General features: G+C 45.4%; 2 protein-coding genes and 1 long non-coding RNA gene across 15 annotated transcripts in view; 2 read left to right on the top strand and 1 right to left on the bottom strand.

The window, feature by feature from the left end:
• LOC112142064 (dematin) overlaps positions 1-8,857 on the top strand; it is a 28,725-nt gene extending 19,868 nt beyond the window's left edge. For 9 of the 10 annotated variants that reach the window (XM_024265307.2, XM_036213413.1, XM_024265309.2 and 6 more), the window contains 8 exons: positions 3,239-3,339; positions 3,407-3,512; positions 3,759-3,817; positions 3,896-3,932; positions 7,120-7,127; positions 7,204-7,257; positions 7,616-7,696; positions 8,007-8,857. In XM_024265307.2, the coding sequence (XP_024121075.1) occupies positions 3,239-3,339; positions 3,407-3,512; positions 3,759-3,817; positions 3,896-3,932; positions 7,120-7,127; positions 7,204-7,257; positions 7,616-7,696; positions 8,007-8,120 (560 nt within the window). In that variant the 3' untranslated portion in view covers positions 8,121-8,857. The remainder of the gene's footprint in view (positions 1-3,238; positions 3,340-3,406; positions 3,513-3,758; positions 3,818-3,895; positions 3,933-7,119; positions 7,128-7,203; positions 7,258-7,615; positions 7,697-8,006) is intronic. The other variant, XR_004948406.1, reaches the window with a different exon arrangement.
• A 4,492-nt stretch (positions 8,858-13,349) lies between these two features.
• Positions 13,350-25,750, bottom strand: part of si:dkey-220o5.5 (actin filament-associated protein 1-like 2) — a 26,357-nt gene continuing 13,956 nt past the window's right edge. For 2 of the 4 annotated variants that reach the window (XM_024265305.2, XM_036213408.1), the window contains 11 exons: positions 23,708-23,819; positions 23,417-23,637; positions 21,788-21,967; positions 21,624-21,707; positions 20,177-20,542; positions 20,007-20,104; positions 17,905-18,022; positions 16,854-16,941; positions 14,480-14,646; positions 14,304-14,414; positions 13,350-14,130 (listed from right to left, as the gene is read on the bottom strand). In XM_024265305.2, coding sequence (XP_024121073.1) covers positions 14,104-14,130; positions 14,304-14,414; positions 14,480-14,646; positions 16,854-16,941; positions 17,905-18,022; positions 20,007-20,104; positions 20,177-20,542; positions 21,624-21,707; positions 21,788-21,967; positions 23,417-23,637; positions 23,708-23,819 — 1,572 coding nt within the window. In that variant the 3' untranslated portion in view covers positions 13,350-14,103. The remainder of the gene's footprint in view (positions 14,131-14,303; positions 14,415-14,479; positions 14,647-16,853; positions 16,942-17,904; positions 18,023-20,006; positions 20,105-20,176; positions 20,543-21,623; positions 21,708-21,787; positions 21,968-23,416; positions 23,638-23,707; positions 23,820-25,750) is intronic. The other 2 variants (XM_036213410.1, XM_036213409.1) reach the window with 2 other exon arrangements.
• LOC118599113 lies at positions 21,962-25,703 on the top strand. The gene is made up of 4 exons (XR_004948404.1): positions 21,962-23,485; positions 23,604-24,781; positions 24,943-25,044; positions 25,157-25,703. It is a non-coding gene; the product is annotated as an uncharacterized LOC118599113 (long non-coding RNA).

The following is a 25,750-nucleotide window of genomic DNA, read 5'->3' as shown; positions in this document are numbered from 1 at the left end:
TCTTGGGGGGGGGGTCTGCCCGGTACCGGTCCGCAGACCCAATCTCTCAAAGTATTTTTTCCAGCATTTGATAATTATTTTTATTGAAAAATTCTTTGTTCTTCTGTTTTTAACTTTCTTTTCTTGTTTCATTTCTTTCTTGTACTCTGTTATTTTGTCTCTTCCTCTTTTCTTTTCCTCCGCAGTCTGACCCCTCGCTTACACCGCTAGCCTCAAGGCTTCGTTGCGTCGCGGGAGTGGACTAGCTACAGCCGATGGCTTACACCGCCTGCTGCTCCAGCCACAGACAGAGTAGTGCTGGATCTCTATGATCAGCTTCTCGTTGTCCATGGTTATAACTGACAACGCTGTGCTGCAACACACTTTGAGTAACACGAAAACTACATATGTTTACGACACGCTAAAAACCACCGAGTTCAGCGGAAAGTTCGTTTTATTTTGAAAATATACCGGATGTACTTTAAATTCTCTCGCCTGGTTTCCGGTTTAAGTCGTGAATAGCCCCAACTTCACAGAAAGTGATGACGATCAGCTGCGGCGTCCGTCAAAATTTGAACCAAACGAAAAGGATTCGCAGCGACGCAGAGGTCAGTCCGCAGACGCAGGACGTGAACGCCTGCAGTGGAAGTTTCTCTCGCACTTTTAATGTTACGAAAAGACTACGGCGCACACAACGAAGCCGTGACGCTGGCGGTGTAAGCGAGGGGTTACTCTGCGGTGTTCCTCAGGGCTCTGTTCTGGGTCCTGTCCTGTTCCTCGGAAAGATCATCCTGGAGTTCAGTGATGTCTCCTATCACTTTTTTGCTGATGACATCTAGCTATATTGCTCTTTTAAGCCCTCTGAGACACACAAACTGGATTCTCTGATGAACTGCCTGATTCAGATCAAACAATGGCTCAGTAAAAAGTCTTTGCAGCTAAACTCAGATAAAACAGAAACACTAGTCATTGCCCCTGATGACATCATACCAGGGATTATGCAGCATTTGGGTTCTTTTGGCCAGGCAGTCAAACCCAGCCTTAGAAACTTGGGAGTTCTTTTTGACAAAGACGTGTCACTGGAGCAGCACTCCAAACAGCTGGTGAGGAACTGTTTCTTCCAGCTGAGGAACATTTCTAAACTCAGGAAAATGGTGTCATATAAGGATCTAGAAGTTCTTATTCATGCTTTTGTGTCTACGCGGCTAGACTACTGCAACAGTCTGTTTTCCTGTTTGAGTAAGAAGGAGCTGTCTCGTCTGCAGTTAATCCAAAACTCTGCTGCGAGGATCTTGACCCGCACTAAGAGAAGAGCTCACATCTCTCCCATCCTCAAAGCTCTTCATTGGCTCCCGATTGCATACCGGATCCAATTCAAAATGTTAGTGCTGACTTTTCAAGCCCTCCGTGGCCAAGCTCCTGTATATGTCTGTGACTTGATCACTCCCTACAGACCGTCTCGTGCGCTCAGGTCTGTAGATCAGAACCTGTTGATGGTCCCTCGCACACGCTTTCGGACCAGAGGAGACAGGTCTTTCCGGGCTGTTGCTCCTAGACTCTGGAATGAGCTCCCTCTCTCCCTCCGTTCCCTGGACTCTGTTCACTCTTTTAAAAACCAACTTAAAACCTTTTATTTTGCTCAGCATTTTAACTGAGTCTGTTTTTAATTGGGCTTGAAATGATTGTTGTATGTGGTACTTGCTGTCTGTCTTTTATGTTTTCTTATCTTTTGAAGTATTTGTTTCTATGCTTTTAACTTGTGAAGCACCTCGTGACTTTTGTCTGTGAAAGGTGCTATATAAATAAAACTTACTTACTTACTTTTACCTGAACTGTTTTCATTGAACCGTTTAATTGCCTTTTTCCTAGTGTTTGTTGCTATTCCTTTGTCCTTGTCATGTCCAGACTGAGATGGTTCTGACATGTACAGACTGAGATGGTTCTGATAAGTCCAGACTGTGGTGGTTCTGACATGTCCAGACTGAGATGGTTATGATAAGTCCAGACTGTGGTGGTTCTGTGGTTCTGATAAGTCCAGACTGAGATGTTCTGACATGTACAGACTGAGATGGTTCTGACATGTCCAGACTGAGATGGTTCTGTGGTTCTGTCATGTCCAGACTGAGGTGGTTCTGATAAGTCCAGACTGTGGTGGTTCTGACATGTCCAGACTGAGATGGTTCTGACATGTACAGACTGAGATGGTTCTGTGGTTCTGTCATGTCCAGACTGAGGTGGTTCTGATAAGTCCAGACTGAGATGTTCTGACATGTCCAGACTGAGGTGGTTCTGATGAGTCCAGACAGTGGTAGTTCTGTCATGTCCAGACTGAGGTGGTTGTGACATGTCCAGACTGAGGTGGTTGTGATAAGTCCAGACAGTGGTGGTTCTGTCATGTCCTGGCTGTGGTGGTTCTGACATGTCCAGACTGTGGTGGTTCTGTCATGTCCAGACTGAGATGTTCTGACATGTCCAGACTGAGGTGGTTCTGACATGTCCAGACTGAGGTGGTTCTGACATGTCCAGACTGAGATGGTTCTGACATGTTCAGACTGAGATGTTCTGACATGTCCAGATTGTGGTGGTTCTGACATGTCCAGACTGTGGTGGTTCTGTCATGTCCAGACTGTGGTGGTTCTGACATGTCCAGGCTGTGGTGGTTCTGACATGTCCAGACTGAGATGTTCTGACATGTCCAGACTGAGATGTTCTGACATGTCCAGACTGAGATGGTTCTGTGGTTCTGTCATGTCCAGACTGAGATGGTTCTGACATGTCCAGACTGAGATGGTTCTGACATGTCCAGACTGAGGTGGTTCTGACATGTCCAGACTGAGATGTTCTGTCATGTCCAGACTGAGATGGTTCTGACATCTCCAGACTGAGGTGGTTCTGACATGTCCAGACTGAGATGTTCTGACATTTCCAGAGGAGACACAGTGAATATATCGGTAGAGAGGTGCTGAGTCTAGAGCTCCAAGAAAAAGGGTCTAGAGGAGGACCAGAGAGAGGAGGTTTATGGATGATGAAGACATGAAGGTACCTGCTGTTAGAGGATGCAGGAGACACTTGGAGGAAGCTGATTGGCTGGAAGCTGATTGGCTGTGTAGACTCCTTAAGGGAAAAGAAGTTTTCAAGTCGTGTTTCCTTTTTCCTTAATGTTTCTTCACTTTTGTTCTTGGTGTTGTTCCCTGGATCTTGTGTCAAATTCTAGCATCTAGAATTTGACCTTTTTTCCTGTCTGGTTTTGACTTTGCAGAAAAAGACTGGAGGAGGAAGGATCAGAGGGCTGAAGAGGATGGAGAGCTGGAGGATGGAGCATGGGGTCTGAGAGTTCTTCACAAACAGGAGCTGAACAAGGTGACCCACGTTCTTTCAACACGACTGTCAGGTGTCATCAGAGAGTGACTTCTCGTGTTTCCATCAGATCCAGTCCAATCTGGGTAAAATCCTCCTGAAGGAGGAGCTGGACAGATCCTCAGCTCCCATGAGGAGGAAACCTCGCTCTCTGCCGGATGGGAGCAGAACCCCAGGTATCCTGAGACCCTGCATGGACCTCCCTCTCACCCGCTCTGCTGAAACATGGCGATCTTATTTATTAAATGAAAGTCGGTTTCAGTTCAATTTAAATTGTGTTTGGATGTGTTGAATACAGTCTGTTATTCACCAACAACTACTAAATCCTCACAGTGTTGCTCTTCCTTCCTCCATTGTAAAGATGAGACATGTTCTGTTGATGAATTAGTTTAACTCTTTCTTCCGTTTCTTCTGCTCTTCAGGCTCCGGCCCCTCTCAGTCCGTTTATTTCCCATCATCCTCTCGGAGCTGTCTGTCCAGAGTAAGAACAGTAAACCTGGAAGGTGTTCGGAGCGTTCGTCTGTGAACGAGGCTCATTTCTGTTTGTCTCTTTTCTCAGCTGAAGTCAGCAGAGTTCCACCCAAAAACTCAGACAGGTAAGAAACACAGTCCAGAAAAACCTGTTACTGGACCTGTGTGGTCGACACGCCGCCTCACCGTCACAATAGGAGAATCCGAGACTACTCTGTTCTTTGATGGAGAACAAGTTTGTTCCTGAAAACGTTCTGCTTTTCTGAGGAAACTAGTGAAGGCTGAACGAGTCAATAGAAATGATCTGATTACCCCAATGATCAAAGGTCCTGTTCATACAGACACCAGTAATCAGATTACTGCTGTCCAGTAATCACAAAAAAAGGCTTCATGGAAAAACGCTGTTTTGAATCTGACCGGTCAGACTCTTCCGGATCAGAATTCTGACTGAGATGGGGGGAGGGGGGTATCTGATTGTGGTTGGTGGTTGTGACTGTGCTGGCTTTGACGGCATGCGTAGACTCTAAGGCAAAGGAGGAGCTTCGTAGCGTGATCCGGACAGCCGCTCCTCACAAGCGAGCTGCCGTATGCCGGAGAACCATAACCGTTACCGAAACTGTTACCGTAACCCAGGGGTCACCAACACGACATCAGTCGCCCGCAAGCCTCTTCTAAAAATAGCACAATTCACTTGTGAGCTGTTCGAAAATTTTATTTTAGTGTGATGCGATTTTTTTAATTCACACCTGCCTTCGTAAAGAATTAAAAATTGAAATATCTTAAAGCTGTATTGTAACGACTCCACTGGTATGTTAATAGTAGCAGGGACGCCGCAGGGACCCAAAAGGCGAGTTACTCTTTCACTGTCTGGGTCGGAGAATAGTCGGTGCCCTGTACATCACACGACCCCGAACAGTCTCAGGCAGAAGAAGACCACGAAGCAGACTGCGTACTCTCATTTCCATCATCGACTCCCATTTATTTTAAACACACATGAACAGCCAAACAGTATGAACGTGACTTCTGCTCACAGCTCCCTCACTCATGGTGAGCAATGTTACACACCCAAGATTTCCCACTTCCCATGAGTCTTAGGAACTGAAGGCGGGGCTAACCCCCGGGTCGCCACACTATGTTCATTATTTCTGAAGCCAAAAACAGCCTGTCCCACTATTTTTCTTTTTTTAAATCGTTTTCTCCTTAACGAGATAATCAATAGTCGCATTTCCATTAACTCTGAAATTTCGCAAATTGGAATTTAGATAATAAATTATCCTAATGGAAACACCACAGTTTCGAAAAAACTGGCATTTTTCGAAAAAAGAAATTGCGCTTACAGGAGGAAATAGACATTTTTCGCAAAGCTGAAACACTTTTTTCTAAATAAATGCGCTTCTCGGTATGAAGTGTCTGATCTGAGCGCTGCACAGCCGGCGCACCGAGACGTCCTGGAGCGTCAAAGCGCTTTATAAACTGCGGGTCATACAGAATCGCGCAGCAGCTCCTCCTTTCCTCATCGCTTCATCTGCAGACGCACTTTTGCAGCTTGGAGCCTGAAGTCTCATAAGCGTGAGCGCCGTGACAGAAACTTGAATTTATGCTGTGGTGTTTTCAGACAGAAAAAAAGGTCCAGATGCTTATTTGTTAGAATGCTTTTTTCTTTTAACCCTGAACAGACCTCTCTCTCTTCTGTGTCGAGCTGCGCTGCACGCGCGCTCCAGACAGAGCTGTGACGTCACCCACATGCTCCCTTTTAGTGAATGAAATAAAAAAATACTTGTTGTCGTTCATCGCCGTGTTTTTAATGACTTATCGCGTGAGTTGGTTTGTGATTTATCGCAAAATTATAATTTAATGGAAACAGTGTCATTTCCAAACGTTTTTTTTTGAAATTCCAAGAATTTCCATAAAGTTTTGCGCAAATGTGTAACGGAAATGCAGCTAATAACAAAGAATGAGGCGTCGCCTTCTCCCTTTCCCACATGGAGACACCGAGAATATTTGATTATTAGTTATCTTTAATGGAAACACAGATTACAAAAAAAAAAAAACTAAAATTTTTCAAAAAAAAAGTTATTGCGTGTAGAGGAGCTGGTATGAAATGGATGGACATTTTTCACAGAACTGTAATGGAAATTGACTTTTTTCTGAATAAATGCGCTTCTGAAGTCTCTGTCTGAGTACAGCACAGCGGGTGCTGTTATAATTTTGTTAAAAACATTTCATTTGATCATTACCTCAAAATGTGACAAGATCTGTTGAGATTAATAAAGTTCTGAATATTGATATCTGTTTCCTAGCTTGTTGTCATTATTGATAATTATGCTAAGAAATCAGTGTCTTCACATAGAGAAGTATCATTATTATTATTAATAATGAATAACTAAAGGCAAACTAAGCAAATTTATTATTTCAAACTGGTAGCCCTTCGTATGATTCAGTACCCATGAAGTAGGTTCATGAGGTTGGTGACCCCTGCCGTAAACGTTACCGAAACTGTTACCGTAAACGTTACCATAACCGTTAGCATAACCATTAGCATAAACGTTACCATAAACCAGGGGTATTCAAATCCAGGCCTCGAGGGCCGGTGTCCTACATGTTTTCCAACCAACCTTCCATTGAAGCTCCTTATTGGCTAAACATACCTGATCCTGGAAATTAGCAGCAGATAAGGCAGGATTTCTGGAAAACCTACAGGAAGCTGGCCCTCGAGGCCTGGATTTGGGCCTCTCTGCTGACTTAAAAATAAAACATTCTACAAAGTGGACCCCGCCCTCCTTCCTCATCCGTCCTCTTGGTTTAGAAGAGACCCGCAGCTGAACTGTCCCTCCGCCCCTCCCTCTCTCTAAACACCTGTCCGTTTCCTGCTCAGCGGACAGGGGCGCCTGCACCAGCAGAGGCGCTAATTCGCTGATTTCAGGCCGGTCAAAACATGACAGGTAGTAGACGATCATTTTTTCCTCCCAGCGGTGAGATGCCGCCCCCTTTGAATCGGCGCCCCGGGCAGCTGCCCGTATTGCCCGTGCCTAAGACCGCCACTGCTCCTGAGTAAATAGAGTTCATTCAGATAGAGCTGAGGGACGACTGGGTCCAGATGCCTCTGCCACATTGCTACAGATGCTGAAGTAGCTAAAAACATTGATTCCTCATTGATTTTCATCAAAAGTAAAACGACCTCAACATTAAAGTCAGTTTATTTTCCTTCTGAAACCCAGAACTTTGATAAAATGTAAAAGAGTGTAAAAAATCAGAAAGTTCATTTTGTGATAGTTTTTTCTTGACTTTCTGCTCTGTTCTGTCTGTCTGCAGGTCTTCAGGTACGACCCTCCTGCTTTCAGCTTCCCTGCTTCCAGCTGTGGGGTTCACTAACAGAAACCTGCTTGTGTGTGTTAGGACGGAGACTCCAGGATGGACCGAGGGAACTCGCTGCCCTCGCTGGACCACGAGGTCAGAGAACCCTGGAAACGATTCTTCTTTAGATGAAAGTTCTGGCACTTCTTGGGAATTTGTTTTTGTCCTTGACCCCTTCCCTGGGGGAGTGGCGAGCTGCAGTCACCGCCACGCTCTTGAACCATTTGAAATCCGTTTGTGGCGTTTCAGGTAGAACAATCTCCATCAGGTTCCTGTTATCAGGTAACCATGGAGACGGTGTAGTCTGTTCAGTTGAAATACGTTTGGATCAGAACCGTTCGCTGAGACTATCTCTGTGCTTTTTTCGAATTGTTCTGACTGTCTCCGTGCTGAGACCTCACAGCTTTATGTCCTGGTCTCAGTCGGGTTCTGACCCACTCAGTTCTGCTCGTAGATTTACCCGTATGAAGCGCTGGTGGTGACCCTTCGAGGGCGCAAGAAGCTCCCTGCTGGTGTGGACCGTACCAGGCTGGAGGTAAGAGCAGCTGATGCACAACTGCAACAAAACATCTCAACATTCCCAGAACAGAAAAGCTGCAGCGCCGCCTGCTGGTGTGGATGTAGAAATGAAGAGACGTTTGACCGCCGATAGAGAACTAAAATCCATCATTTGTCTTAACGTTGATCCATTTCTGATCACATGAAACTGAACTTGATCATTTCTAGATCATTTGTTTTCCCTTCAGATCTTCAGAAATGTGTTTTGAGAATCTTTTCCTGCAGAAGAAGAACCACATCACCTGTGCAGGTGAACTGATACAGCTCGATGCTCCGTCTGCTTGCAGAGACATCTCTCCCAGGAGGAGTTCTTCAGCCTGTTCGGGATGTCCATCAGTGACTTTGACCGCCTGTCTTTATGGAAGAGGAATCAGCTGAAGAAGAAGGTCTGCCTCTTCTGACGCCGCTGAGCCTGCACTGCTGCTCTCAGGTCGACCTTCAGGACGCCGCATTCACCGCATCCGTGGAGACGTTAAGACGTCTGTAGAGACGTGATGAGGTCAGCGAGTTCTCTGCACCGTTTGAACTCTGGAACTGCCTCACAAAGGATCAAGCAGCAGCGAGGAGGAGCTGGTCTGACCGCCGTAATGATCAGCACCAGCTTTCCAGGGATGAGATCCTTCTGGATCTCCTCACAGACCAGGAGGCAGCTGCAGCGCTAACGTTACAGATTTAACAGTTTTATGCTCAGACGAAGACGAAGGTCAGAACCAGTTTCCCCCAAGCCTCAAATGTTAGGAAGCGCCACGAAGAACCATAGCAGCTGCAGTTAAGAGTCAGCCAAAGACACTGCCACATGACAGAGAGTTCAGTTCAGTTTCATTTAGAAAGCACAATATCACAACAGTCGTCTCAACGGCTTCACACCAGCAATCCTCCAGAAACATCAAACATGACTAGAAAAACTGAACTAAACTGGTTATGACTGCCTTTAGAAAGAGCCAGTCCCACGTAGCCCTGCCCCCTCCACACAGCTCCGCCCCCTTCATGCAGCCCTGCCCCCTCCACACTGCCCCACCCCCCATACAGCTCCACCATGCAGCTTATTAGCAAGGTTAGCATTAGCTGGTGTTGCTTCCTGAGCAAATGTTGTGCATCTGTATTTAACTCTCATAAAGAAGCAGCATGTTTGAAATGATCATAGAAAGAACACAGAACTTCAGAAGAACATTCAGCAGTAAATCCAGCAGAACTTTCAGCAGAATGTGAGTATTGGGAGGATCAGGGGTTTCTGTGGATTTCCTTGACATTTAGGTAACATGAAGCATCAATTTCAACACAAAACATTTTAGGACATCAGTAAACACATGAACAAACATGAAAACAAATGCAAGCAAACGTCTAAACCCGTGTTCTCATTCCTCAAGAGCTACCACCTTACCTGTTTTCCAGCTCTCCCTGCGCTGCTTTCTGCTGATTACCTGGACCAGGTGTGTTCATTCAATCAGAATGTGAGGACATCTGACTGAGCTGATCAGAAGCTGGCAGGGTTTGGAGATCTGGAAAACAGGCAGGGTGGTAGCTCTCGAGGACCAGGGGCCCGTTCCAAGAAGCAGGTTCAACAAATTTAGAGTTCGAACTTGAACTTAGAGTCACTGGACTCTAAATTCCCAAACTCAGGGTTTTCGGTTTCAGAACAGCTGAAAATGTTTGATTCAATCAACTTGAAGTTGTCAGAACCAGAACCAGGTGCGAGCGTCGCGACCATAAAAAGCCCTGATCAATGGAGCAAAGACAGTAGATTCACCATGGCAACGGGGACAAACAGCTGAGTTACGTACTTCCGGCGGTGGAAATTGATGAGTTCCTTCAAGCAAATGCGACTACAGGAGAACATTTTCATCAAGAAAAGCAACACAGCTGCAGCGGTAGAACAGAGAGAAAATATCTGCAGTTATTTGAATCATTTCTAATAATGAATAAATAATGTCAGGAAGGTTATTTTGTCTCTTGTTGAGTAAGGAGTGGTTTTTGATCTGTAACTAATTTAACCAGTAATCTCCGTGATCGCATGAACCCCCCCCCCACCTACACACATAGATATCACTGCACGCTAAAAAGAAACTGTAGCTGCATATGTTAAAAAAGTATTTATTTAATTTTAATTCTCAAGAGTTCAAAAATATTCGCCGAATTCTTTTTTTAAGCATAAAAACAATTTCCACAGCCGGGAATCGAACTTGCAAACTCCACAGAGGGAAGCTGCGTCGCTGACAACTGAGCTAATGTGTGACGCAGGTGATGGACGGTAGATGAGTTCAGAGCCTTTCTCTGTGTTTGACATTCCTAAGTTCCTATTGTTAAGGGTTTAAAATACGGAAAAGAAAACTGTATTTTTTAATAGCGAGTCCCTGGAAAAACTCACTATTTATAATATCGCTGAAATAAAAATGAATCAGGAAACTGCAGTCAGTCGACTCGTGTCCTCCAAATCCTCTACCGACGTAAATAACATTTCCTCTGGATTAATCAGCCTCCTCTCTACATGATCCTCTATGAATGAACATGTCATTCTGGTTTCTGAGTGGTGAAAACGTGACGTCTCTAATGTGAATGTTCTCTAAATGTTCATGAGGAACTCATATTTGAACATCTTTCACTTTAAAAAGGGGCGGAGACCGCAGAGAACTCTAAGTTTCCTGAAGAAAACCTGCTACCGACCAGGTTTCGTTCACAGACTCAGTTACCATAGTGATTGATTCTGAGTTCAGCTTAACCCGCTTCTTGGAACGGGCTTGGTTTGACCCACTTTCCCGGGTTTGAGTTATCTCTCTTTCTGGAACCGAAAACTCAGAGTTTTGGTGAATTTGGAGTTCACGAACTCAGAGTTCCAACAAAACCTGCTTCTTGGAACGGGCCCCAGGAATGAGGAACACTGACCTTAACAAACATGTAAACAAACACAAACTCCTAAACAAACATGTAAACACCCTGAAATCCTCAGCAGCACCTTCCTGCTGCAGACTTCCTGTGAAACAGGAAGTCTCTTTAGCGTTTTGTCCTGAACGATGAGACTCACATCTACCTGGAACATTTAAAGCAGATTAACATCAGCTGAAGCCGATTGGTCTTTAGAGCTCCATCCTGACCTCCTGATCTGGTTCCAAAGCCTTCCCACTCATCTTTATGATGATGATGTCATTTTCTAGGACATAGTTTCTGCAGAGCGGCAGGATTTCATTGGCAATTAGCTTCTGAGTTGTGGGCGGGGCCATTTTTGCAGAGTAAGCCCGCCCCCTTCTTTCTGCCTTCCCTAATTGAGAATTCTCTGTTTACACTCTCTCCCACTAGCTTACAGCCCCCACACCCCCAACCTACCATTACAAAAGTGTTGTTATCGTTTCTATCGAGCCGTTCCGTTCTGATCCAGATTCATTCTGTTCCATTTCATTTATATAACACAATATCACGACAATAATTGTCTCATTGGCTTCAAACTGGTTATTGTACAAAAGATTCCAGCTCACACAGGGAAAACTGAGACGTTCATGGATCTATTTGTCTGCATCAGAAAGGGGCGGAGCATGGAAACTGAGGCTCCGCCCAGCAGATTTTCTACAACACAAAATTATTTTTTTTCCAAATGGCCTTTTTTCCTGATTCACAGTGAATTGAAGAAACTAATAATCAAAAACAGAATTTTAATCTTAATTTTCTTTCTCTCTGTCCTCATCATCAGAAAAAAACATGTCAAAAAACCCAGAAACCGTTTTCTCTAAACCGGTAGAAAGTCTCCGTTCACCTTCACAGCAGAGAAATGTTTCTCTTTAGGAAACATTCCCACTTAAAGTTTCTGGAGATTCAACATTAAAATGCTGAGTCATTCTCTAGCGTGATTTACAGTTGATTTAATCCGGACTGGATCAGAATAATCTGAGTTTTCAATCAGATCCCTTTAATTCCTCTTACATGAACATTAGGAACAGTGAAAATATTTGCAGACGTATGGATCACATTTGACACTTTCATTCAACTGTGGCGTGTGGGCGGAGCCTCCTGCTGACGACAGCAGCTTAGGACTTTTTGTTTTGTGCAACATCAGTAATCATTTCCTGGATGTTTGTGTTTGTTGACTAACCGGAACCACTCGGTCTTTGTGTTAGTGGAGGTTTTATTTTACTGCAGTCATGCTAACCCAATGGAGTATGCTAACGCTAACATTGACCGCTAACATCGACCTGCTATGGGATTTCGTTCTTTGAAAATGTTTCACTGCATAAACATATTTTTGAAGTTCATGTTTTGAGCTGGAACTAAAGTTAATGGTGGAAAGTTTAAAGCTGGAAAACCCTAAGGATCAATAGTTCAGACTTCGTCTGTAGTGGTCTCTGATCTGCTGTGGCGCAGCGTCCCTCCGCCGTGGCGCAGCGTCCCTCCGCCGTGGCCCAGCGTCCCTCCGCCGTGGCCCAGCGTCCCTCCGCCGTGGCCCAGCGTCCCTCCGCCGTGGCCCAGCGTCTCTCCGCCGTGGTCCGTCTTCAGTTTCACCTAAAGACATCCAGATCCTCACGTGCACAGACTGAACTAAGATCCTTTCTTCTGGGGATCCAATCAGAGCGTCCTCCTTCGTTGATGGAGAACATCCATCCCAGACTTCTGCTCTCATGGTTTCAGGTTTCCTCCGACGTTCTGACGCTTTGTGTTGATTGGTGGGCGGAGCTAGAGCCTGACTTCAGTGAAGACACAGCGATTGTCTGTTTTGTATCCTGGGTTGTGTTCATGGACTCGGCTGTGGCTTCAAGCTGCTTTTGTATTGATCACATTTGGAGTTCTAACTTGCTGTTAGAGTGAACAAAACTGGAAATAAAGTTTCTGACGGCAGATTTTTTCTGCCTGGACAGTAAACTCTCCTGTGTTTTTACGGCTGGATGAAGCTGAAACGTGACTGACGAGGACAGAAGCAGGACTTACAAAGAACATTTTTGTTCTGACTTTAAACTCATCAAATATTCTGTTTTCAGAAAAAGATCCAAACTTCGTGGGTGACCCCGCCCCCTGGCGTTCCAAACAGGAAGTGCTGTTATCATTGAGTTGATCTGATTCCTTTTTTAACATCTTCTGGATAATCCTAATTTTTACGACATTTTTCTGGAGTTCAAGTTATAAACTGACCAATCAAATGCTTCAGTAAAAGTGGGAGGAGCCTGCTGGCCCCCACGGTCAAAACATTTGACAGATTTCATGTAGCCCTCTTACAAGTGGTAGGGGCGTGGCCTTCAAATGAGCTCACTCCTGATTGGTGAGAGTGGTTACCATAGAAACGACTCAGACCAATCCAACATGGAGGCTACTGAATTGGCTTCATTTGGTTTGAGCCAGAATAAACCATTTTCTGGGGGGGGCACTGACAGAGTCCAGTTCTCACATGCAGTCGCTGGTTGGAACCGAGGAGGATCCAAAAATCTCTAATAAATCTTTCTTAAACCCTCTGAATTCTCTTCAGTTTGATGAATCAGCAAAAACGGTCAAAGATTATCTTCATGTTTACAAAGTTTGTCAAGTTTTACACTGAAAATATCTGATTAAAGTGTATTATATTTCTGTGTTAAAGGGGACATACCATGAAAATTGTACTAATTCTGTATAACATTCTGCTGTGGTTCTCAGGAGGAAAGGATCAAAAGCAACTGTAGAAACCGTTTAATTGATTATAATCTCAGAGAAATCAGTAAATGAAAGTTCTCTGGTGTTACAGTGCAGATCACGACAAGTTAAGGATTCAAACAAAAACTTATGAAAAAAACTAAATGATGACATGACATAAACATTTGTCCTTTTATAGCAGTAATCTGGATTAGATAAGAGTTTGATCAACATTCTAATGACGTTTGTGATGACGGTCTGCAGTGGAAAACATTCAAGTCTGGTTTTAAAAATCCACGTTTCTAAAGAACAAACAGATTTTCTTCATTCAGGTAAAAAGCTCTGATCAACATCCAAATCCATCAGCTGACCGTCGGTCCGGTGTTCTGACATCTCTGTGGAACGGAAATCATTCATGTTGATGATAAAATGCTTTTGTCTGGAAAAATATGAAACATCCATCAGAACATGAAACTGTTCTTCATCATCATAACATAAAAAGAAAAATCTGAAGTCTTCTGCTGGTTGAACGTCTTCCTGTATTTTAACTTAACAGTATTTTCAAAATAAAAGCTTCTGCAGGAGGGACAGTTACATTCTCCTGAGTATAAACATGAAGAAAATGAAGACTTTAGTAGACAATGTTAATAAAATATTTTCCTGTTACACATTTGACTCATATCTCATCCACAGAAGACGTCATGCCGTCTTTTATCCTGACTCAGCAGAAATGGATCCACGCAAACATGAAGACGAGACGTCAAACTGCTGAGGTTGAAAACGCTGATGTGACAGAAAATCCCGTCAGGCTGCAGCTTTGGTCTCCCACTCCTGTAAACACCGGAGGAACATTCGATGACACTTCTCTGTTTGATGAAGTAAAACTTTAGAGGCTGTTAATGATAAATAATATGTATATATATAATGGATCTTCACTCGACCCTTTGATGCCCGTCAGTGCTGTAATTCTCAGCAGATGACGCCTCCTCCACGCTCCCACTCACCTTCTTCCTCTGGAAAACCTTTCCATGCTCAATGAAAAGTGCTGACGGCGCTCGCCGTAGGGAGTTCTTGGCTGAAGCTGTCCGCCGCAGCAGAGGGTTCAAGATCCCCACCTGAACACAGGAGACCTCTCAGAACGTGAACCACGCGAGCATCTGACAGGAACACCTGTTCCTACCTGAGCGCGCTCAGTGTAGAGAGCTAGCGACTGTCTGAAGGAGCTGCGCTTGCTGTGCCTCCCAGCAGAGGGCAGGTGGGTCTCTGAGCCCGCCCTCAGGGGCACCGTGGTCTTCCCGGCCAGCTCCAGCTTCTGGACGCCACGCTGCACTTCAGGACTCCTGCCGTCTGAGGAACCAATCAGAGAGCAGCTCTTCACATGTTTTTAAATGGTTTTACAGCATGACCCTAGCAGCCTGAAGCTGTGTTTTACCTCCATGGGGGGTCAAAGCTGTGACTGGTGGGAAAGTCACAACAACCACAGAAAGTACCACAGCAGAGACTGACTTCATCTCTGAAGTAATTCACATAAAATCACCAGAAACACAACGACTGAAACTGGAACCAAATCACAAGATCCCACCTCAGAAGAGGAAATTAAAGCTACAAACGAGTGGAGGGAATACATGCTGGAGGTCCTGGCTCGATGGAGCCAACAGAACAACATCATCTGCAAAGAGCAGAGATGAAATCCTGTGGTCCCCAAACCAGATCCCCTCCGGCCCCTGGCTGCGCCTAGAAATTCTGTCCATAAAGACTATGAACAGAACCGGTGATAAAGGGCAGCCCTGCCGGAGTCCAACATGCACCGGAAACAGGTCTGACTTACTGCCGGCCATGCGAACCAAGCTCCTGCTCCGGTCATACAGAGACCGGACAGCCCTGAGTAAGGCTCCCCGGACCCCATACTCCCAGAGCACCCTCCACAGGACACCACGGGGAACGCGGTCGAACGCCTTCTCCAAATCCACAAAACACATATGGACTGGATGAGCGAACTCCCACGAACCCTCCAGCACCCTGAAGAGGGTGTAGAGCTGGTCCACTGTTCCACGACCAGGACGGAAACCGCACTGTTGTTCCTGAATCTGAGGTTCGACTATCGGACGGACTCTCCTCTCCAGTACCCCGGCATAGACTTTCCCAGGAAGGCTGAGGAGTGTGATTCCCCGGTAGTTGGAACACACCCTCCGGTCCCCCTTCTTGAAAAGGGGGACCACCACCCCAGTCTAGGTTTCTGCACTGAAAACTGAGCCTGCATAAAACCGCTTTCCCCTCCTGAGGCGCCGGATGGTTTGCCAGAATCTCTTTGAGGCCAACCGATAGTCCTTCTCCATGGCCTCACCAAACTCCTCCCAGGACCGAGTTTTTGCCTCCAACACAGCCCGGGCCGCAGCTCGCTTAGACTGCCGGTACCTGTCAGCTCCCTCTGGAGTCCCACAAGCCAGCCAGGCCTGATAGGACTCTTTCTTCAGCTTGACGGCATCCCTTACTTCCGGTGTCCACCACCGGGTTCGGGGGTTGCCGTCACGACAGGCACCAGAGACCCTGCGACTGCAGCTCCGGAAAGCAGCAGAGACAATAGAGGTGAAGAACATGGTCCACTCGGACTCAATGAAGAATAGAATTGAATTTTATTGTCATTGCACATGTCTCAAGGACACAGCAGCGAAATGCAGTTTGCATGTCACCAACCTCCCGGTAAATGGTAAATGGTAAATGGCGTATACTTGTATAGCGCTTTCTACCCTCCTTCGAGGGCCCAAAGCGCTTCACAGTCACAGACCCATTCACACATTCACACACACATTCACACAATGGTGGTGGCTCCGCTGCCGAACACTGGCGCCAACCTCCCACCAGAGGCAATTCGGGGTTCAGTGTCTTGCCCAAGGACACTTCGACACATGGGTGGGCAAGGCGGAGTCGAACCCGCTCACTTCTGATCAGGAGTCGACCGCCCTACCACTGCACCACGGCCGGTACCTGCTTGAAGTTTTCCAGGATGTGGGAGGTAAAGACCTCCCTGACGGAGGGCTCAGCCAGACGTTCCCAGCAGACCCTCACAGTAGTTTAGATCTTTATTTTACCATGTTTAAATAAACACAGGGAATTTATTTTCTATTCTTTTAATGTATAATTAAGTTTAATGTTTTAATTTTTAATCTCAGATTCTTTATTTTGTGAAAATTACTTTTTTTTTATTTAGCTTTTTTCCAATTAATCAATAATTGTCATAGTCATTGTAGCAGTTAGCATTGATCAGCTTTTCAGGTCACATTTGTTTACCGTGGTTAACTTGTTTTAACTCTTGTGGGGTCCAGATGACCCCTCTTTTAATGTAAACATACTTAGGATAGCACAAGGGTTGATGAAAGTTGTTAGCATGTGGTGTATTAAATCATTGGTAGTGGTTTCTGTAGACCTGGACCACATCATCAGACCACAACCTTTTCTGAGCCTCTGCAGGAAACAAAAACCTCAACACAGATGAAACTCTTCACCCGTTCAGACAAACGCTGACTGGTTTGATAAGGAGACGTGTGTTGACTCACTGTGGCTCCTGAACGCAGCGTTGCTGTACGTCACAGAGTCTTTGGACGACATTGACGTCCGCTGGTTTGAATCCTGAGAGCCGTGGAGCTGAAAGTAGAAGATCTGACTTACCAGAGATACAGCTCAGACAGTTGATGTCAAGTTCTCTCAGAAAAGAGTCGACAAAGCGTCAGGATTTGCACCTTCACCAGGTAAAGTCCTTCTGCTCTCTTCTGTCTAACTACACCCGTTTGGTAGAGCTGGATCCTGCTTCAGCTCCTCAGTGTCTCCTCTGCCTGGTGGATCTTGTCTCTGGACATAGTCCAGCCTTCTGGTTCTTCCTGAGCCTGGACCAGGTTTTTGAGTTTAGTCTGCCTTGGTGTGAGTTGGTCGCTGTTCCACTGGACTTTTCATCAGTGGACTTGTTTTCTGGATTGTCTGAGTATGACCTCTGCTGGGACCCCTAACAGACTCACCGCTCTGGACCTGGTCCAGCTGAGACCGCTCTGGACCTGGTCCAGCATTGACATTTTCATTAACATCCTTTTACGGAGCTCTAAAGAAACCCTAACTTTAGTCTCTGGATCCGTTCTCCTGTTTCCCAGAATCCTCTGGATGTCCCGACCAAAGATCCACAATGAGGATGTTACTCCTCAACATCTGCTTGAGAAACTCTTTTCTGTTTCTGTGCTGTTCTGTGTCGTGTTCATTGGTGAAGTTTCTATGTGTGCATTAACGCCCCGTATTCTGTTTACACAGTTAATATGTCACCGGTAATTGCAGTTTTTCAAATGACCACTAGAGGCTGATGACAAAAAATAGCAAAAAATCAATCTTGAGTCTTAAAACTGTAAGTTGATGATGGTCAGAACAACCTTTAGATTTTCTTCTTGGAAACTTCAGAGGAGGGTTGTTAAAGCTCTTCAGGGTTTGTTTTGCCTAATTTCCCAGCCTGGGATGAATAAAGTATTTCTATTCTATTTTGAGCTCAGAGGTTGTTGGTTTAGTGTTTATGGTGCAGAAACATCCTCATATTATAAACGTTTAAAGATGTTTGACTCCAGTTTGTACCATGAGCTCCAGCATGGAGGTGTTGGAGTACAGATGCTGGTCCTGGCAAGTTCCTCCCACGCCGAAGGGATCGTCCATGTAAGTGTTGGAGGCAGGAAACTTGCGAGTTTGCAGCCCGCTAACGATCCAAGAAAAGAGAATGACATGAAGACTCAGCAGGATAAAGGAAGTCACAGTTATAGTTTGATAGAATTCCAGGGCTCTGCTCGTTGATAACTTTGAACTGATGGCTGCTCGTCTGTGTTTTCTCTCCTCTCAATGATTGGGATGTTTTGATCCTTCTTCTCTGCAGGTAAACTATGTTTCTGTTGCAGCAAACCCGAAGAAAGCGTCTGGATGACACATGTAACAGGAACTAACCACCTAACTAGCCTCACCTGCAGATCCGTACAAAGATCATCACAATAGTTCAGACAGGAATACATGAAAGTATTACTAACATATTACAGAACCTTTTCTAGATAATACTCCTTCTAAGTTGAGATAATTCTGACATAAGTGAAGTAGTTTTGAACGACCAGCCGTGAAAGACTTCCATAACTGTCAATCAGCTCCAGAAGCTTCCAGAAACAAAACCAGCTGAGACTCAGTGTTGTTTTGTCTGACTGATTTTTCTTTCAGGAAAAAAACCTAAATCTGTGTCTTTAAGGGATTTCATTGAAAATAGATTTGGATAAAATTATCCTCATGAAAGTCAAGCAATGGAAAATGTTATTAGTGGAAAGGCAATAATCTGAAGCTGGTCTGCATATGACAGGAGAACTGACTCACCTGGAGCCCGTTTCAAGAAGCAGGTTTAAAAAATGTAGAGTTCAAACCTGAACTCAGAGTTTTGGGTTTCAGAACAGCTGAAAATGTTTGATTCAATCAACTCTACGTTGTTAGAACCAGAACCAGGTGTGAGCGTCTCGACCATTAAAAGCCCTGATCAATGGAGCAAAGACAGTAGATTCACCATGGCAACGGGGACAAACACCTTTAGGGTTCATTCTTCTGGTGACAGAAACTGATGAGTTCCTACAAACATATGTGACTACGAGAACATTTTCATCCAGAAGATCAACAGCTGCAGTAAAACAGAGAGAACATCTGCAGAGTTAATGTGAACGTCTGAATCATTTCAGTTCAGGAGAAGAACTAAATCATCTCATGAAGGTCATTCTGTCACCTGTTGATAAGGAACGGTTCTTGATCGTTAATAATTCAATGATTAATCTCCGTAATCGCATCAATGACCGTTTTACGTAGATTTCTGTTAAGGGTTCAAAAAGAGGAAAAGAAAACTGTATTATTACTAACGAGTCCCTGGAGAACTGAATCGGTCAATGGGAAGCTCCAGTCAGTCGACTCGTGTCCTCCAAATCCTCTACCGACGTAAATAACATTTCCTCTGGATTAATCAGCCTCCTCTCTACGTGATCCTCTATGAATGAACATGTCATTCTGGTTTCTGAGTGGTGGAAACGTGACGTCTCTAATGTGAATGTTCTCTAAATGTTAATGAGGAACTCATATTTGAACATCTTTCACTTTAAAAAGGGGCGGAGACCTCAGAGAACTCTAAGTTTCCTGAAGAAAACCTGCTACCGACCAGGTTTCGTTCACAGACTCAGTTACCATAGTGATTGATTCTGAGTTCATCTTAACCCGCTTCTTGGAACGGGCTTGGTTTCGCCCACTTTCCCGGGTTTGAGTTATCTCTCTTTCTGGAACCGAAAACTCAGAGTTTTGGTGAATTTGGAGTTCACGAACTCAGAGTTCCAACAAAACCTGCTTCTTGGAACGGATCGCTGGTCAACCAGTGTCCAAAGAGGTTCAATGTAAAACACAAATATACCAGAGGACAGAGCCCTGTGGAACACCTCACGGTAACCGCTAGATAATGTCTACTAAGGTAAAGTTCTAGTCACATGCATAAACACTCACATTACCACAGACACACACACACTCGCACCAACCCATCAGCACACGTGAACACTCATTTCAGGGTGTTCTGCCCGAACTCTCGGCGTGTTTGGACTTCATTCAGAGATGGAACATAAACTTGGCCAAAAATTCCCAGCAGAACCGGATCTCGAACCGGTAAAGAGTACGTTTCCAACCTGAGAGAATCCTCAGAGTGCTCCTGAGCCTTGTCGTCATGGTAACTAGCATCCTTCAGCAGTCTGAACCATTGCTGCTTCTCCTCTGAAGAACTGACCTGGACAGATGACAGTCAGACGCTGACGCTTCACACAGAGAACAACGTTCAATTCCACGTCCTCCAGCTTACCTCTAACACAGCCAGCTGGTCTCCGAGCATGCTCAGTGTGATCCTGTAGGCGTGGTCAGTGTCTGGCCCGCCTCGAACCTCACAGCCTCGCAGTTGAACGGTGTACTGAGGGGACCCTTTCACCTCCTCCTGGTCTCCATGGTCCTCCTCTCCAAACATGTTGAGGACCCCGTCCTGAACCCGGCACCGCAGGTTCTGCCACTGACAGTTCATCAGCACGTTCAGGAACCCTGTATAGCCAACAGCTTTACTCCACACAGTCCTCAGGTTCAGAGTCCCACAGCAGGAGCGTTCCTCCGTACCTTCCTCCGTTCTCCAGCATTCAGGAAGCTTCTGGTCTTCAGAGTCCGCTGTAGCTGTGCTGGACTGAAGACACAAACATCACTTCCTGTTTTCTTCTATCATTTCATGTATTCACCTCTACTTTTTTCAGTGGTTTTTAATCTTATTGTGATTCTTGAAGCTTTACTTTTGAGCGGTTTCAGGCCGTTTTCTTTATTTAATGCAGAAAATCCACGTATGAAACCAGAACGAACAACTCAAACAGGGAGTTTCATGTTCTGCTTTCTCCTGGCTGCTACAGGGACTGTTTCTGATGATAGTCTTAGAAGTCCAGACTAACCAGGGAACCAATCGGATCCATTTTCCAAACAGAGCAACTGTGTTCTGCAGTCAGACAGAGGGAGAAGTTCTTCATCTGTAAACCGAGCCGTGACTGAGCGGATCAGGACTGCCTGTGGAACGGTCATTTGTGTCTGACTCCATTCAGAAAACCGATCCTGGTTTCACTCACTGCCTCTGAATCCCGAGGAGAGATGCACTCTGGGAAATCCTCCGTTTCTATTTCACTAGAGAAGAGATTATTTATGAATATTTTGTCATTGAAATGCTTTGTTTTCGTGAATCCTGTTTGAATAAAAAGAAAATCCAAGCTGAGACTTTAATTAACCCTTTAACACCTGAGGCGTCGCCGGTGACGCTTAAACAAAAAATCTTTAACATACAATAACTTTTCAAACGTTACAGTTGAATCAATCCAGTAGATTCTGAAGGAGAAAAGTGGCAGGAGCTGCTTTTCTCCTTCAGAATCTACTGGATTCTCATGTTGACAATGAAGAAATGACAGTAGATCAAAGAACACAAACACTGGAGCTCCTGTGTTTGAGGGTTCAAACTGAACGTGGAAGTTCTTTGAAGGTTCTGGTTATTGAAGAAACACGTCAGATTTTTAAATGTTGCCGTTTTTGCTCTGAAAATGACCTGAGTTCTGCTTGTGGTTTGGAAACTGAAACTAATATATTTTTTCTTGTTTTCAAGCAAACTACTTTTGAAAATAGCATGTTGTAAGGTGTATGTTTGAATTCTGAGACGTCATGGATCACATGATCCCCAGCGATCATGTGATCGGCTGTGATTTTAAACATTTGATCCGTTTGGACCGACTGACCCTGCAGGACAGCAGCTGGTCGGATTCCATCAAAGATGAAACGCTCTGGGTCTTCTGACTTCCAAGGCTGACTTCCTGGATCACCTGCACACATCCAGAACCATGACTATTCTGGCTCGGTCCAGACGTTCTGGACGACCCGGACAAGGCGCCGGTCTTCTCACCATCCTCCACTCTTCAGCCTGCTGGAAGCTGCTGTAGCCCAGCACCAGCGAATCAGAGCCCACCGGCGCCACCTTGAGCTGGTGCTGGATCTTTGAGTGGGTCTTACACTTGTAGAAGACTTGACTGCCGAGCAGGTTCAGTTCCAGCTGAGGCAGGAGATCCCGAGCGCATTTATAGCACTGAAACAGCCAGAGAACAACCGCCCGTGATTTCAGGAGATCTCATTACAGAAATGTTGCCGTTCAGAGAAAACGACTCGGTCTCTGAATGTGTTCAAACCAGCACATTCTCACTAACTCTTCACGTGTGGACGTTTGGTTACGGACCCTCAGCCTCACTTTTGATGTTTTGGGTTTCAACAACTCGTCATTTGTTAATGTGCTGGCAGTTCCCATTAACTCAGAGGTCCGGTCATTACGTCAGACGCAGTACTGGCGCGGACTGAACCTTGGGATGCGGTCGGTACCGGTACCCTAAACCTAGCCTAGTCTGCGTCTGGTCCTGCGTACAAAACGGGTACCACATCCAGAACTGGTACCGATTCGCATTCAGTACCAGGTTAAAGTTTAGGTTAGGATACCGTTGCTGTCCATGTTCCAGTACCGGACTGATACCGGTTTGTGGCCTGGAGGTTGGGGAGCCGTGGTTAACGGGAACAATCAACGTCTGAAAACGACAATTCAGGGACACCCAAAACATTAATGTTTGATGTAGAGGGGTCCTTAAGCAAACACCAAACTGCGACAACTTGGGAGTGAGAATGTGTTGATCCAAACGCCTCCATCTGCTGCCAGAACATCTACATGATCCAATCCTCTGATCGATTCAGTCCCGATCCATTCTGGTCCCTCCCACAGAGATCCTCAGCATCTCTGCACCAACCACAAGGATCTCCTCCTCCTTCTCCTCCAGCTCACATCCTACCTGGGGGGCAAAACCACTGACAACACCCAACATCACTTCACCTTCCTCATCCTCTCTGCCCCTCTCTTCATCTCCAGAACGTTCTAATCTAACTCCTCTGTTCTTCTGTCCAGATCAAGATGACCAAACATTTTGATCTGGTGTAGAAGTTGTTTCTGGTCCTCATGCTGGAGCTGACTTTGGTTTAGTATCAGATGCTGTTCCTGACTCCCCCTCTGCATGTTCCCGGGACCGCACACAAACATCTGTGACTTGTGCTGGATGCAAAAATAAGAACAAATAAACATCTTCTACGTTTTTTAAAGATAAGTCCTCTTCTTCTCCTGCTCAGAAATATTTTCTGTCCTCCTGCATCTTCTCTTCCTGCCTTTGTCTTCTGCTTTTTTCTCTTTGAAAATGGATTTGAGAATCTGGTTTATGAATTCCATCAACAACACACTGAGAAACATTAAAGTAGACCCGTCCTGCCCTCAATACCCGTCCTGCCCTCAATGCCCGTCCTGCCCTCAATGCCCGTCCTGCCCTCAATACCCGTCCTGCCCTCAATACCCGTCCTGCCCTTGGTTGTTCACTGCCGTTGTGTCCTTGAGCAAGGAACAGACCTCCTCCGTTGCGTTTATAGTCGAAACTGCAGTATTGTTTTGGACAACCACAGCTCCTGAAGGACAGAACAGGTCAGAAAGCAACAAGCCCCGCCCCCTCACCAGCAGCACGTCATTGCGGACGATGAAGAGCTGTTTGGCCCACTGTCCCAGCCACTTCCTCCTCCACAGGTAAGCACAAATGCGGGACTCAGGGGCGGGTCTTAGGCAGGGTTGGGAGCTGCTCCATTGGATGTAATGAGCTCTGTCCTTCACCAGCTCATCTTCATCATCCTCCTCTTCCCCATAGGACTCGTAGTGGCTGCTGTCCGACTCCGCCTTCTCTAGAATTGAGAAGAACTTTGGTTTGATGGCTTGGTTCTGGCTCTGAACAGGTTTGTGTCTGTCAGGTACCGGTGCTGGGCAGTGTGGTGCTGGCAGCCATGTAGGGCTCCGCCTCCTCATACATGTCCTCGTCGTCTCCTCCCAAACCTCCTGGAGGATGGGGGGGCACAGAGGGGTTCTGCTGAGGACACAGTAACAGAAACCTTAAAATGACCCACTTTGGGCTGTTTTAACCCAAAAGGGACAAGATTTGTTCTGGGTTAATTCAATTCAGGAAAAAATAATCAATTGGTGTAAAATGAAACCACAATATAGATCCCAACATGAATGAAGAGTTTTAAGGCGTAAAGTCAGACTAGTCTTATTATTTTCATTGTTTTTGTTTTTTATTTTTGACAGACAGGAGTTATTTTCAAAGTAAGACATCCTGTTTGACTCAGGATTATGTGACGGTAGGTAAACAAGGTAACCCAAGAGCAGGAGAATGGCAGCAGTCCTTAAATCCACTCTCAGGTTTTTAATCAAAGGAAACAGTCGTACACCCAGAGGTACGAAGACGCTGAGACAGTACAAAGAGAACCACACCTGTTTGTACACACATGAACTTAATGAGGGATGGGAACACCTGTGGCTCACACAGGAGACCTCTTGGAAAGGAGGGCACTGCAACAGATTATACTTTTCATGAATATTATGGTCGGTATTTGATATGGATCCTCTATGAGGATGTTCTAGACTCAGCATCCTTCTTCACTGTCTCTCCTCTGGACATGTCTGAACATCTCAGTCTGGACCAATGAGATCTCTTATCTGGAAACGACCGCGATCAGTTCAGGATTTTCTGCCCTTTGATTTTATGATCAGCCGGGAAACGATCAGAAAGGCAAACATGAAGAAGGTGAGGGCGCTGCAAGGAATTATGGCATTGAAGTTTGTCTCCACTGAAAGAAAACTGACATTCCAAAAACCTTCTGCTGCAATGTGACATTTAGCTAATATGTGTTTGTTGTGTGATTAGTGTGTGTCTCTATTGTGTATGGGAATCACGTAGCCCAGAAGCTAATCAGCTGCCATCATGACCACTTCCTCCCTCTGAAGCTGTTCACCAATCAGACGCTGAAGAGACGGCCCCATTTACAAACAGTGAGTTCCTGCCCCCCGCCACCCCCCCACACACGCACAGGGATGCACCCCTCCCAAACCTCGGCAGCAGCGGTCTGTCATTACTGACCACATCACACACTGTCCTTGGCATCCTCTGTTTTCTGTCTAAAAACAGTTATTTTCTCTGCTTTGAAACCCAGAAGAATGTCCAAGGATAGGAACATTTTTTCCAACGTCTCCATGGTGACCACAGTTCCATCAACAGACTGTCGATATGAGACCTTATGACTGGAAGAGACCAGGTACTGACCGGAAAGAATGAAATGTTTCTTTACCAGAAAATGTTTTTGGGGTTGGAACAACTTTGGCTTTGGAACTGTTTAAAATTGGACATGATGTGAAATCTTTCTGTAGGAAAAGCTGATGAACACCTGAAGAACACCTGATGAACACCTGAAGAACATCTGATGAACACCTAAAGAACACCTGAAGAACACCTGAAGAACATCTGATGAACACCTAAAGAACACCTGAAGAATACCTGAAGAACACCTGATGAACACCTGATGAACACCCGATGAACACCTGATGAACACCTGATGAACACCTGAAAAACACCTGATGAACACTTGAAGTACACCTGATGAACACCTGATGAACACCTGAAGAACACCTGATGAACACCTGAAAAACACCTGATGAACACCTGAAGAACACTTGAAGTACACCTGAAGAACACCTGATGAACACCTGAAGAACACCTGATGAACACCTGATGAACACCTGATGAACACCTGATGAACACCTGAAGAACACCTGATGAACACCTGAAGAACACCTGAAGAACACCCGATAAACACTTGAAGAACACCTGAAGAACACCTGATGAACACCTGAAGAACACCTGATGAACACCTGATGAACACCTGATGAACACCTGATAAACACTTGAAGAACACCTGAAGAATCTAGATTTTTCAGGTTCAGATTCATGTCTAGATCCAGATT

This window comes from Oryzias melastigma, linkage group LG9 (assembly GCF_002922805.2).
Source record: "Oryzias melastigma strain HK-1 linkage group LG9, ASM292280v2, whole genome shotgun sequence".
Taxonomy (NCBI): domain Eukaryota; kingdom Metazoa; phylum Chordata; class Actinopteri; order Beloniformes; family Adrianichthyidae; genus Oryzias; species Oryzias melastigma.
This window is presented reverse-complemented; position numbering and strand designations above follow the sequence as displayed.